The 14,956-nt window shown below is 41.1% G+C and overlaps 1 protein-coding gene across 1 annotated transcript in view; it reads right to left on the bottom strand.

Moving 5' to 3' along the window:
* The window catches only part of ZMIZ1 (zinc finger MIZ-type containing 1), a 150,885-nt gene that overhangs the window by 38,563 nt on the left and 97,366 nt on the right, over nucleotides 1-14,956 (bottom strand). The window contains exon 4 of the mRNA XM_054382280.1: nucleotides 10,359-10,503. Coding sequence (XP_054238255.1) covers nucleotides 10,359-10,503 — 145 coding nt within the window. The remainder of the gene's footprint in view (nucleotides 1-10,358; nucleotides 10,504-14,956) is intronic.

The following is a 14,956-nucleotide window of genomic DNA, read 5'->3' as shown; positions in this document are numbered from 1 at the left end:
TCAGTAAGCAAACCTTCTTGATTAAGGCACCACCATAAACTTATTTTAAGCATACTGTTACTCAAGAAAAAGACCGTTTTGCATGGTGCAGTACAAATACTTAATTTGAACTGCTTTCTTGGTGTGTTCATATTACAGAACAGGCATAAATTTCACTACATTTTTAGCATTTTTGTATCAGTACAATCAAAACCTAACAACTTCTTTAAAAAATAAAATCTCAAAACCAGATAGAATACTATTAGCACTTTCCTGCAAGACTAAAATGCTCCAGTAATGACTTCAGCTATTTTTTTCCCAATTTGATAAGCTAGGAATCCCTGACAATCTATTAATAAATAGAATTTTTACATGTGTTTCATTTCTGGTCAAATTTCCCTTGAAAATATTCTTGGCCTTGACTACTAACTTGAAGAAAACAATGTGACACCTGAAAAACAAAATTTGTTTGCACATGAAAAATGTGTCAGGGATCTGCTTTTGTTTTCTTTTCAAAAACCCTGGGCAGGTAGAAGGGAACAACTGACTTCTCGTTTTTGAGATTTTTCAGTGGAACAAGACCAATGCTTACCAACATGCACCATCTTGATATGGCTGACGGGCTTGGCCAAAGTGTTTCCACTTAAACCACTTATAATTAGTCTAGTTAAAGATTAAAACACATAACTATTAAAAACAAATTCATAATGCAAAACTTAACCAAGTTATCCCTTGACCTTTTGTGCTGTGTTTCCTACATACTGCAGAAACCACTCTACACAGTATGTCCTCTGCTCATATGGAAGAATATGGCAGAGCAAGGAGCCACCCATGTAGAAAGGACAGGAAGGCCACTTACAGTCAGCAAAGAAACATGAAGACACACTGTAAAGAAAACAAAGACTAACTAACTCTGCAAATCACACAATGACAAAAAGCAAACTAAAAGCTGATGTTGTGTACAGGTATCCTAAGGTGGTTATATTAAAGATGAGAGAAGGAAAAGAAGAAGGTAGGATAATACATTTTTATACTAATACTGGCTTTGGATGGCTAGCAGTAATTTATTTTTGACTGATGCTGCCTCTATGATGCATACCATCCTTAAAATACATTTCTCTACTTAGAAATATTATTTGAAGAAGTTCAAATTGAATTGTCGTAAGTTAAGGCTCCGTTGTATATTTCACTAAACAAACATGTAAGACAGCCTCATCCAAAAATCAGTGAGCATCTTTGTGTAATACAAAAATGAAAAACACCAATCTGGAAGCATTTGGCAAGAGTTTATTTCCCTCAACTTCTTAATGGAATGACTCCACATGTTCAGATCTTCCATGGAAAGTATACAGCTCCAAAAATTATTCCCCAACAATTTCTCAAGTCTGTTGCTTCCCTCCACTCTTTCTAACTAGATGAATACCTTCTCTAACCCTTTGGAAAGCTTTTGTTCTCCCAACTCCAAATGCACAGAGGATCCATATCTAGTCCTTTGCTGTCAGGGAAGGATTACCTCAAGTGTTGTTTCAGTACTGGATGTTGCCTGCGCTGGGCTATGTGCAATATAAATTGAAGAGGAAGACTGAAAGCGTTAGAAATTTCATAATTCACTGTAAAAAGAAGGAAGGCTGGTTTCTGGTAAACTGTTTGAAAGCAGAAGCATTATGAACCTGTTCTAGGTGAGCAGATGCAGGTGAAGCAGTCAAAAGGTGAAGACATCAAGCCATTTATCAGCTCAGTGGTTTAGATGGCACCTGAAGCTAGCAGGTGCCTCCTGCCTCTGCTCTTTTAAATATCAACACAGACATTTACAGAAACCATTCATGCAGCCACATGCATACATACAATACAGCCATTTGTGTGGAGACTGAGACAGCAAAATCAAGCTGGCAGTTCATCAGGTCATGCAAAGTACCTCTGGAAACTCAAACCCCTTAAATTTTTCTCTGCAGCCCTGACAAGGCCTGTGAGGCCTGGATGACTTATGACTGCATGAGGTGCCAACACTGCCTTCTCTTTCACATTGGTTTGCTACAGGTCAGGCTGTGACATGTTTGCTGCTGCTTCCTGGCACCTTACTCTACACACAGTCTCATCAGCCAGACAGCCATGCCTGCAAAGTACCACACTGCTCAGCAAGAGCTAGTGCATCTAAATCTATACCCTGAAATAAGAAAAATGCCATCAGGCCAAATAATTAAATTAATTCAGAAGTTCTGAACCTGCATACACACACAGTTCTGCTACATTATAATTTCATGTATGTCCATGCACATGTGTGTGTGTGCACACACAAAGATACAGAGACAATACAACTTGTTTCTGTCCATGTGGAAAAAAACCCACCACAGCTATGCAGGTAAGAAAGAAAAATGGTAGAGGCTCCTCCTGCCTCAGGAGAAGCAAAAGGGGTTACCATCATCTGACATTAAGGGACTACAGCATCCATCTGATCAAAGGAAGAAAGATTAAAGCATCACACTCAGTTCTATTGTCACACAAGTAGACCATGCAATGCATTACTACAGCCCAGATTACAGTTACAAAATCCACCGGTAACAGCCCTGTGATTAACATGCCACCTGTTACCTTTTTCAAAATGCTGAAATTATCTTATGATCGCTTTCAGCTTGACAAATGCAGTTTAATCTTTATTGCATCTCACAGCACAGACCTGCTTCATCCATGTCTTATTTATCTGACGTGTGTCGGAATGCAAACCCGAGCCCTCAGTCCCCCCCCTGTCACCAGGCATTCTGCTCTGCTTTATCAATATACCTGGGTTTCCATATCCGACTGCTCCTTTACAATAAAAAACACACCCACCCAGTATTCTACCATTGCCTGTTGCCTTGGTAATCCAAATGCCTGGGTACTCGCTGATTATCGGCGAATGAGACTCGCATTGTTCACACCGCAGCGCGTCTGCTATGTTAATGTGAGATAATGGCAGCCAGAAGACTCCTTTTGTTCCCAGCTTTGCTGTTTATTCATAGTGCCTGGAGGTCAGCGACTGCTACAACAACCAGGGAAGGAACCGCTGAAAGCGTGAGCAGATTCCACTTCTGCTTTTGCCTCAGAGACAGGGGAAACACGAGCAGCCCCGCACAGCGAGAAGGGCACCGGGAGCTCTGCAGTCTGACTCACGCAAGGTGTAGCAGGCGGCTAGGAGGAAGATTTGATGGACTTGCACTTCCGAGATTTTAGATGAAGCTGATTTACGCTCCCGACAACAGAGAAACCCGCGTTCTTCAAGAGGCGCGGCGGGAAGAGAGGGAGGGAGGGAGGGAGGGGAGGGGGCAGCACCGCACCACCGCCACTTGCTGGAAGCGAGGCGGACTGGGGGCTGAGGTCTGCCCGAGCAGCGGGCAGCAGGGCACCGGGGTGAGTCCTGCTGAGCCCCGCCGCCGGCCAGCAACCTGCCGCGGGCAGCCGCCTGGAGGAGGGCGGCAGCAGCTCCCGCGGCGCGGCCGGGCAGAAGGCAGCGGAACGGGGTCGGCTGCGGGGAACAGATGCGAGCAGCGCCCGAGGCTGAGCTCTGGGGCCGGGCCGGGCAGAGGTCCCGGCCAAATGAGTTGGCCAGTGAGGGGCGGCTGCGCCTTGGGCACGTACGGGGCAGGTCTGAGAAACGCCTCCCCGAGCCGCCTCCGACACTCTGCCTGTCAAAGTTGTTCGAAAATGGTGCTGCTGACACGGTGACATGGGCAAAAACCCCATCACATCCTATCTCCCCTGACGTGGTAAGTGGGAACGGAGAGCATAAACAGACTATGGTACCTTCCCCGCGTTCTCGGTCTGAGTGGAGATGAGGACATTCAAGAAGACGCCCCGGCTGATCTGCTATTCCTCATTCGTGGAACAGCCCTTTCACGGGAAGAAACCACTCATTCCTGCTAAGGTTGTCGATGTCCTCTGTCTATTGAGCAGGCTTTGTTGTCATCTCCGCAGAAAAAGAGTCAGGGATTTCTTTTTAGCAAGAATTTCTAACCTATTTTATTTTAGGGGAACCATTATAAAACCTTTCCATCTCTGCAAACAGTAATGATTATTTCCTTTGCTTCCCCTTGTGATACTCGAGCGACTTGAGAAGCCAAGTGTATGGGAATAGTGGGAATAAAAAAAGAATTACAAAATTGTATACTAGGACTTCGCTCCTTTTGTAATCTATGTATAGGGAAATCCTGGAGGGTCACATTCTCATCTGTGTGAATGAATGACAGATATCAGCAAAGAAGAGGAGCCAAGGAAAATACCAGATTTTAGACAAAACACATCTTTTTTCCTGTTACCAAATTATCCAAAACAACCCAAAAATCTTTAAAAAAAAAATATATCTGCTATAATTTGTGCCACCACTTCTCTTTTTTTCTCCACTGAAACATTGTCAGACTGTAGAACTCCCTCCCTGCTTAGAAGCCATGTCACCTTCTGGCAGTCAGGCAGGAGCCCGATGCTGGCAGCAGCGGTACCCACTGAACAACTACTCATACTCAACACGCTGGTGTGAATCACAGGCTGCCTCTCCTCCAGCCTTTCTGTGTCTAGAAAGCACTGCTACACCTCTCATGTAGACCTGATGCTGCAGTGACCACTAACTTAGTTCTGACGTTCCCTATCCAAAGGTACTCAATCCAGCTAAAAGATTTCCCACGATTTTAATGTTTTGCATGAGAGCTAGGCAAAGCATAGCTTTCAGTGTCACCATGCAGTTATCATGCTGACAGTCAAAACTAGTGAAAACTAGAGGTGTTGTCAAGCTGAATGATTCTGAGCTTCAGTGCCATCAGAAATGAGTTAGTTTCACTGAGAACAAATGACAAAATGAACCTTCCCAGCACAATGGAAGAGGAAAATTACCTAAACTCAACACAAACCATATCGTTTTGAGAGCAGCCCCCATGTAAAGAGCATAATACTACTGTGATTATCACTAAACAGTAATCAATCTGACATTTACAGGAACTGAATGTTTAGTATGGCCCGAACATGAGAATGATACCTGTCTTTTCAAAGGTGTTATAGTATTTTAAAAATCAGCATAGACATGCCTGAGTAGGTCAGATTTTGCCTCAGTCAGCAGATACCTTAAATAGTATTTGACTACTCTTTATGAGGTTTAAAAAAAAATACCAGCTGACACTTTTTCAGTTAAAAAAAAAGAACAAAATCAAACAACCCCTCCCAACCCCCTTTTCTCTACTATATACAATGCTTAGAGGAAAAAATGTGGGTACATAACACTTAACTGTACTTACGCAGTTGTGTTGCTACATACTATTCTTACTGCAATAGCACTCACTTTGACTTTCTGATTAATACAGAAGCCCTGTTTTCACATCTGTGCAGTGTGCTGATGACACAATAAAAGACCGTCCTTATCCTGTAACGTGAAGAACACATCTCAAGAGAAGTTAAGCTGCCCCACTATTTTCAGAGATCACACATGTCTCTCAGCCTCTCCTGTTACCAAAAGAACTGACCAAAAATTTATCTCACCTAAAATGAAATGCAGATTTTCCACATGAAGATATTACAAGTTTAATTATTAAAAGCTAATGGTTACACATCATCAATTTTCAGCTAGGGAGTCCTAATAATTTGCTTTTAGCTTTGATGTTTTTTCAAGGTTTCCTTCCACCTCCTCCCTGTAAAAAGTAAAAGTCTATGTGCTAAAACTAGTATCAGCATTTTCACTTAGAAGTGGGCAAGCAAATGTTGGGACAGTACTGCTGAGCAATTAGTACTGTATTTACAAGCTTAGAGCACCAGGGCCCTAACTTAATACTGTTCTGAACAAATCCTGAGGTTTTGTTGATTGTTTTGGTTTGTTTGCCTGTGGTTTTTCCTTTTTTAAGAAATGGAACTTCTGCAGAAACATTTGTGGATTCTGAACTTTTCCATTATTTTCTCCTGATGGTGGTTTTTAACATTTATTGACAGCAAGGAAGACAGAAGAAAAAGAGTGGCTGCTCTTGTAGAATCAGGAGTAATATGGGTTGTTTTAATGGGCATATTCTCTTATATTTGCCATCTGTTCAGTTCCTAATTATATTTATTTCACAATTTCAAAACCAGAAAGATGAAAAGGCTTTGAAACAATCTTATCTTTCACTTAAAAAGTTTTGGGTTCTTTCACAGAGATTGTTCCCGTATTCCACAGACGCATGCAGTAACAAAGTGATCCCTGACTTCAAAATGATGTATAAAACATGCACAACATGCTCCTTTTCATAGAAGTGTGAATATGCTGCACCTGACCTTTCACTTTAACCACTTCTCTCATCTAGACATTTTTTAATTGACTATCACTGTCAAAACCATCTATGATGGCAAAATCAGAAATGCAGCAACCTTAGCAGCAACTCTGGCACCATTTCTTCTAGTATGTTATAACCAGATCACTCCTGATTCTGAACAAATGATCCACCAGTAAAAATGCGGGCACAGAACTGCCATTCTTTTCAACATAAATAGAAGCTCTTGGAAAGTTCAGCTCTTCGTGAACCTTAAATTAGAATTAAAAATACAAAACAAACACTAAAAATAGGCACCCTTGTAAAGCAAGTCTAACCAATAAAAGGTGTTTATGGTGATTGCCTGAACATAAAACAGTAATGATAATAAATAAAGCACCTACCTTGAGTTACTACTTAATCTACAGTTTCATTTTCTCAAAACCTCTAGCACTAAGTAGTTTGTGCTAAAAATAATTTTATCTTAATATTTTTTGTCAATCTCGACTGCCCTATACAGACAATTCTACCTCTTGGTCGCTAACTGCATGACAGCTGTCAATTAATACAGAAGACAAAATGTGGAAAAAGAGAGGAGGCAGCAAGAACCTGATGAACACACATAACAACATACCAGACTCCAACTAACAGCTGTCTAGGTTCAGGTGTTTTGTTTGCAAAGTAAGCTTTACTACAAACTGTGTAAGAAATGAGAAGGCCCCTGCAGCTTGCATGGGTCAGATCCACCTTAAACTGGACAAGCGTGAAGCTCCTGCTGGGACTGATGGAAACTGTACCCATTTTAACCAAGATTCCATGTACATGTGAAGGTCTGCCACTGAATGAATGAAGTGTTAAGCAGGAACTTCATCAAAGCAAAGGAAGGTGTATAAGTACAATACTTTGTACTTAACAGCATTTGCCTTAAATTAAAAATCTTAAATTCATTATAAAGAAAAAAAAAATCAGCCACCTTGAGCAGCAGCTGTTATCTCAGATATTACATCAGATTGGAAAACTACAACACAGAATTTACATTATTCCCTGCAAGTGAGAAAGCCTAACACTTCACTCCTATGCAGTAGGGCCAGCCCAAACACTTCCAGTTATCTTAACACCTCCATAAATCCTTTAAGTAGAACTTAAATTAGAAGGTACGCAAGATTTAAGGAGGTGGATAGGTCTCATACTGGTCCTTCAGTATAGGAGTGACTTTTACCCACATGAATCAGTAATGAAGTCGAAAACCACAATAAATAAGTAAAAAAAAAAACCAAAACCAAAACAATTTCCCATTCAAGTTTGACATTACCATGATTTCACTGCACTGACTTTAAAAAAAAGTAGAAGGCTTTTTGAGGGATATCAGTGCTCGTGCTGCTCAGAAAGTACAGGAGTTTGTAGTCCAACTAACTACCTACATTAGGAAGTAGGCATTTAGCTGAATTTTTGCTCTGTATGCAACATTTTGTTAACGAAAAACTAAATTTAGAAAGAAATTAGCATGATTAGAGTCCAAACTCTGAAAATATTTGTTGCATGTGTGCGCATCCTTGTACAACCTATATTCTGCTCTCCGTAAGTGCATTTGACCAACACCATCACTATCAAAGGCCTCTACTTCAGTTTTCTCCCACAACTCAACTTTTTAAAAATAAAAGGTTGTCCCTAAAAAAAAGATCAGCCCTGAATTCCCTCCAGTGCCAAAATTTTCTTAAAGGTTAAGATTTAGATTCTTCTGCTACATTCATGAGCCAGAATTTATTTTAAATATCTGAGCCCTGTTTCAACTTTGAGCCTAAGCAGCTGTGTTTCTGTAGTGCCAGGTACATTTGGATTCCAGTCCCTGGATAAAGTTCTCCGTCATTTTGTTGCTAGTAAAAATGACAGCAAAAAAAAAAAAAAAAGCTCTGTGTGCAGTATTCAAGATATTCTGCTGACAGGGGAAGGTTTTTTTTTTGTCTAGTAATACTCAGCAGCTGACATATATCCCACGTCCCCTCTGTTAAGGTAAGCTAGGTTCTTGAATACTCTCTTGGTTGTTCTGACTTGGTATCTAATCTTTTTTGCAAAACGAAATAGCTGGTTACATTCATTTCTTGTAGGAAATGCAAAGTATATTTTTTTTTTTAATTCACAAAAACCCCTTGTGAATTACAGATAAGATAAGGTGAACTTTAATACTAAGCTTTTGGCCAAATGTAATCTAATGCAAATAGAAATGTTGCTTCATCACAGTTTTATCACTGGGATTATACTTAATGGTTTTTCATATGTTGTTTAATTTGAACAAACAGGAAACTCAAGTGTTCGTCACCTCATATTCACTATTGTCTTATAGACTGATTACAAAACATCCATGAAACTAAATAGTTTCAGTTGGAAAGCCACAAGATGTCTTATGCTAATGCACCACCTGAGAGATTTTGAGCAGTCATGGTTATGGCTGAATTACAGACTAGACAACAGCACTCAACTTGAAGCAGTGATGCAGCTTATTCCAAATCCGTTAAGAGGCTGCTAAAGCTATTGCAGATAAATTATGCCACAGAAATTACGTTTCTAGAGGGGCATCTCATAGGCAAAGGGCAGTAACTTACAGCCCAGTGTCCTCCTCAGTAAAGCATTTCAAGGGCAATACTCAAGAGGAACTTCTAGGGACTGTTCGGTATTGGGCAGGATGTCCTACTATCAGGCAGAATAGTGGGCAACCTGGTAATCCCAGAAATGCTGGCATTTAAGTTTAGCAGAAGTACTTGATTTTGGACATGTGACAGAGTTTCAGTGCAAAAACTGCCATAAAAGAATTGTGTCTGTCTTATCTAGTAACATAGCACAGAGCCCCTGTGAGATAGACCGCTGCTTTCATCCTTACTTTATAGACTCTAGGGCATCAGAGGCTAAAAGGTCAGATGAGGATCAAGCATCTAAAAACTACACCTATGACAGCGTATACACTGCACCACACTTTTGCTTCACAATGGCCACTAAATTTCACCTTGGCTTCAGAAAGCTTCTGTTGCTTTAGAACAGAAAGTTTTCTGAGTTTTCTTGAAGTGTGTTTACAATCGATCTTTTCATAAGCAACTGAAAAAGAGAGGCAATACAGATATTCTGAAAAGCCAGAGACACCTCATTAGTTATACTATAAAAAAAAGATGTTCTTCTCAAGGGTTACAACAAAAGCATAGTGTTTGCTTGAACAAGAATAAAGTTAAAAAAAGACTCAACCCCAAACCTGAAGTGTTTCTGGATAAATTCACACAGGCAAATGCACTGGTACAAAGAAGTCCCTAAGCTTCGCTTTGACACAAAAGTTCAAGTTACTTATGCTACCATGGTATCTAGATACAAGGGATTTAGCCTCATCCTCACTCTTAAAATCCTTTACCAACAAAAATGCCCTACGCTAAGAACAATTTATACTATTTCGATTTTTTTTTTTGTAATGTGATGCTGAGGGAAAGAAAGCCCTGGAAAAAAAATCCCAGAAGCATGAAATCAGTGTTTAATCTTGTCTTCACTTACTCTTCATCTTTTGCCTTGACCTAGGCTCTGCAGACAAGAAATACAAATACTTGCTTGTAAACTGGTAATCAAAGGCTTCACATCTAAAGCTTCTTCTAGCATCTTTTAATGCTCACGTTTTCTCTACATTAACATAAGTTCTTTGTGAACTTCACAAAGGATAGGAGGTGATACAGGATATTCTCCCATCTACTGGCTACACACACCATGTAACTGCTTTGTATCCAATATATTTCCAAAGGCACTTACTAAACAGAAATCAGTGAAAAGTTTTCAACTCCAAGAAAAGCCAGTGGTGTTTAAATAAACAATAGAAAAACGTCTGGTGAGAGATATGTTGTAGACGTTTATCTCTAGGGTATAACCTGAAGTTTGAAAGCAAGCCCACTTGATCGAAGCACAGATTTGAAGTTGGAAACAATACTTCACCATGCACGGGCAACAGTGAAAACAAAATCCGAGTTTATTTTGTACTTTCTGCGTTGTCTGTAGTGCTGCTCAGTGCATGAAACGCTGTAGCCACCTCTGTGTCAGTGGTAACAAGTATTTCAATTAACAGATCCGTCATGTGGTACATCTGTACAGACTGCCATTTCTAGGTACTGGGCTGAGACTCACCTATGAGAAAGGGTGGGTTTCATGGAGCTCATGGAGTTCATGGGCGGTTGCATGGGTAGCTTCCCTGGAGGATCGTTCTGCCGGCTTTTCTGGTGGCGAAGCAGCAAGAGCCGTCCCAGCTCCTCACACCACGACGAAAGCAGTGCTGTGCAAACAGAACACAACAACACTAAGCACATAACTGAAGAGCCATCATGGCCAAGTGCAGGTGCAAGCTACTGTAACAGGAGTCACAATCCAGACAGACAAACCCCAGATCTGAAAAGCTTGTCCATAAGCCACTACTTGCATTATTATTCCATCATCAGTATGTTTTTACAAAAGTTACAAACAAGTTAAAACTCCTGCACAGCCCAGGAGGTATAAGAGAGATTGTCTAGGCTGAGCAGAACAGAGATGAAGAATGGATGAAGCACAAGGATGTGGGATAACTGTTGCGAGTGAAGAAAGATGCAGAAGAATTTGTTTTATACTAATAGAAATGTAAGCAAAACATACAGAAGACATCACTCACAGAAGGGAACAAAGAACAACAAGATCTCTTTTCTGTCTGGCTATTTTTGTACAAAAGATTAATTGGAGAGGCAAGAAGAAAAACCCACGTGCAGAAATTAATTTCCCAAACTGCTACCAGATACCAGTCTTGAATAGATACCCAGAAGAATATAGCCACACTTATGTATGGATAAGATAGGCACTTAAACCTATATTTGACCCAGCACAACCCATAAGTGTGTATTTCCATTATGTGCCTAATCTTCTGGTCAGTGAGGGTAATTCCATGCTTACAGGAAAACCACGTTTATGAAGATGTGCAAGCTTTTTGTCCCTCTGATGACATGAAAGGGGTCATTGCCTCTGAAAACGTGGCCTCTCCCTTATGCTGGTCAGAAAAGACCAGCCTGTTACAGAAATCACCTACTCTGCAGTAAGCAGAGGCTCAGAAAGTGACTGGGAGAAAAAATCTGGCTCCTATCAGTGCACTCAACCAAGATGTCCCACTGAAGCCTCCAATAACACCTGACTGAGTCTCAAAGCTGCCTGTTTAATTCCAGCATCAGAAATGACTCCAGTAAAAAGTCACCAAGGCATGACATTGTGAAGAGTTTCACTGGAATGAAGTGCAGACTAATTGCGAAATTCTGCAGATGAAGAAATGTTCTCAAGTGGAAGAGCTTTGGGTTTTTCCTTCTTTAACGTATGCTTTACAAAACCCTCAGAACAGGAAAATCCATTGTATTTAATTTTTAGCTAAGTGCTTTCCTGAGGTGTTATGAACTGAACACACAGATTGCACAAGGAGGTATGAACCAGAAGTCTACTCAAACCCCAAGCTGCCACAGTGGTTTAGAGTAGAAGGGCTTTACAGGTAATTTTAGGCTTGCCGGTTTAAAAGAGGCAAGTACAGAATTCTCTAAAATTGTAGCTTTTATTTTCATTTCTTTTCTCATAGTTGCTTGTTCATCAAATAACGTAATTATAAACAGTAGCAAACTATCATTTCAGGGTACACCACCTTCTTTTTCCAGTAGCTACTCACAGGTACTGTTAATGCATACTTAGAACAAATTCCAAAGAGACTAATTGTAAATTATATTTGTAGGGGAATAAAGGGAACCTGTTTTGCCAAGCACTGCCACAAACATGTTTTTTTAGTACGAGAAACAACTGGAATTTCTCATGTTTAACAGGCACACAAGAAAAAAGGCCCCAGCCATTCCTGGGAATTAGCCACACATTCGGACAAAGAAGAGGCAGTAATTTCACTGCATTTATCAAGCAGAAAGTCAAGAGTGGTGTTTAGGGAGGCATTTTAGAGCTCTGCTGTCACAAAAAGGGGACACCACTTCTTTATGTAACTAAATATGGTCACTCAGAAATTCTCAGCCTCACATGTAGCCTACAGAAAGCATTCCCCCGAGCTCTGTGAAATGTTCCAGCAACGAGTGTCAGTCTAAGCTGCTTCTCTATTAGCCAAGGAATCTGTCAACAAGCATTTGATCAAATTATGCTCACCTTTTATCCCTGGCATATCATTATTAATGTGCCAGTGACAAAGGCCCCCCTCCCCCTTTTCCAGCCACCTGGAGATAGAAATCCCTGCCTCACAGGGTTTCTTCCCATGCACCATGGCCACTTGAGCTCTGAGAAACATGAACAAAGTGTTCTGCTGAATGCTAAATGCAGCCATCACAGAGTAATAGTGGATGCTGAGCATTTCCACAGCTGAGTGTAATTACTATGGCGTCAAATGGAAATCGTCCATCTTAAATGAGGCTTTGACAGGAAGAGGGAGCTGCTCCTTGTGCACACCTATAAGCTCTTAAAAAATAAGATAAAAGGCAACAACCCAATGGGTCTGAGGGCACAAATCTGCAAACAAAAGCCGAATCTGCTTGGAAAAAACCCAGCGTAACTCCTGGAAAAGGAATATGCCAAAGGAGATAGCATTGCTTTGGTGAGGTGAAGATAAGAAAATACTTCAATGAATTGTTATTACCAATATCCAATGCACACATTTATAAAGGTGAGATGTAAACCACCAAAGAACAAAGAGGTCCTCAAGATAAACTGGACTGTTTCATTCTACAAGTTATCTGGAGAGGACTTATGTGTTTAGAAACTATGAGATTTCAGGTATTAAACACAGTGAATTTACTCATCCCAATCACAGCACTCATTATGGAGAGGTTTAACCTTCCCCCCCCCCGGGCTCAGGACGTTTCTATTCATGTACCACTTACAATGACCACTCTCTTCCTATGTCAGTGTTTGTGCACAGAATGAATACAGAGATGTTTCCAGCAACATTAAGAGTTACCAGTCCCCCTCTGTGCTGTTCATTAGGAGCAAGAACTCTTTCAAGGAGTCTGCTCTCCTCTGCTGAGAGTGCGGGGGCAACCTCTCTTCTCCTCAGCCCCATCCATCTCCACTGCTCTGCTCTCCACTTGCTAAGATGAACACACGAGAGACACATCTGGTACAGCTGGCTTCTGAAGAACATCACTTCCTGGGCTATTCAAGCAAGATAAAACAAACTCAAAATGAATTTAGAGATTATACTATTCATCTTTAGTGTACTTAGTTACTGCTTTTTATGCTGACAGTATTAGGCGCATCTCAACTCATTTACACTCAAAGCACGAGAAATTCAGTATCGTACTATAATGAACAGATAAAGCAGCAAGCACAAAGGACAGCTACAGATGGTGCCAACAGTCAGTCTCTCCCTCTCATAGCCCAGCCAAGCAGCTGCTTTTTCTCCCCCCTCTGCCCCTCCTCCTTGTACAACAGGAACACATATTTTGCAGATGGACCATCCACACTGTCTCTTGCAGCCCCTTGCAGCAGCAGCTTAATGATCAGATTTAAATCGTGATCCTGTGCTGCATTGCTACAATGTCTCTTGCATATAATGATGTGGCTTTCCTTCTTATGTTGAAATCAACTGTTGCAATAGGAGGAAAGGAAAAATCCTTGTATGTGCAGCCCTCTGTGCCCCCATACACAGCCCAGGTGTAAAATACAACCTGATTAACACACCAGAATGGGTGTTTTCAACTCCTGTTCAGTCACTGAGGGCTCTGCCAAGTCATGCCAAAAGACGCATAATAATGGCAATCAAATGACATGCTGACAGTTTAAGTGTATTCACACATTTATTTGGCTTAAAGGGACATACTCTGGGATGATTGGTGCAGTATTTGACCTACTTTTCTCCATTTGCAAAACCTGTATCATACTTAATGGGATTGTGTTTCACTGTAAGTGTTGATGTATTTTCATAGGAATAAATCAATACTGATTTCCTAACAAAGACTGTATTCAGAAACCAACACAGACATGAGCAGCCTCAGCTTTTGTATTTGTGAAACACAGAAAAACAGAAAGATTTCGAAGAGAAATTCCAGTCACAAGTAGCCCAAGGGGTTTCCCTAAGGAAGCAACAGAAAAATCCCATTCAGAGATACTCAGCTTGCTTCTACTCAGTCCCATTTTTGCTTCTCCATTCTCTGAAGAGGACCAGACGTTGCAAGAGAGTGTCTCAGCACAGAACATGACCGACCTCTCCTTAAAATACTCATAAATACTCCCACACCCAGAGCTGGCTGCACTTTATGTCCTTCTAATGGCACCAATAGTTTCATTGAAAAAATCGTAAGACATTGCAGTGTATCCACACTGGGATCCTGGGGACAAGGAGAGGGAAGTGGGCTGGGAAGGCAAAGATTTATTTTTTTCCCTTCAGCCTGAGTCACATTTCAAGCATTTCTCTGCAACCACAGATCTAAGCCTTGCTTGAAAGAGAAAGGAAGCAATTGTTATTTAATCCCTTGCCCTCTAGGAGCCAGGTCTTTAAGGACGTGCCAAATATCACAAGATTTGCAACACAATTATTGAGACCAGCCGCATCCTCTGTTACTGTTCCTTTCCTGTGGGTGTCCTTTTGTGCTGAAAACCTGCCAAGCAGTATGGAAACAAAGGCCTCTGCTGCCCACTTCATGGTACCTTCCTGTCCCTCTGAGCTGTGCACACCCATCACCCAGCAGAAGCATCAGAGCCACTTTGGAAACGCCAGGCTTGTTATGAAAACCAAG

Source organism: Indicator indicator, chromosome 7, assembly GCF_027791375.1.
Source record: "Indicator indicator isolate 239-I01 chromosome 7, UM_Iind_1.1, whole genome shotgun sequence".
NCBI classification, from domain to species: domain Eukaryota; kingdom Metazoa; phylum Chordata; class Aves; order Piciformes; family Indicatoridae; genus Indicator; species Indicator indicator.
Note: the sequence above shows the minus strand (reverse complement) of the source record. Positions and strands in the feature narration are given on the sequence as shown.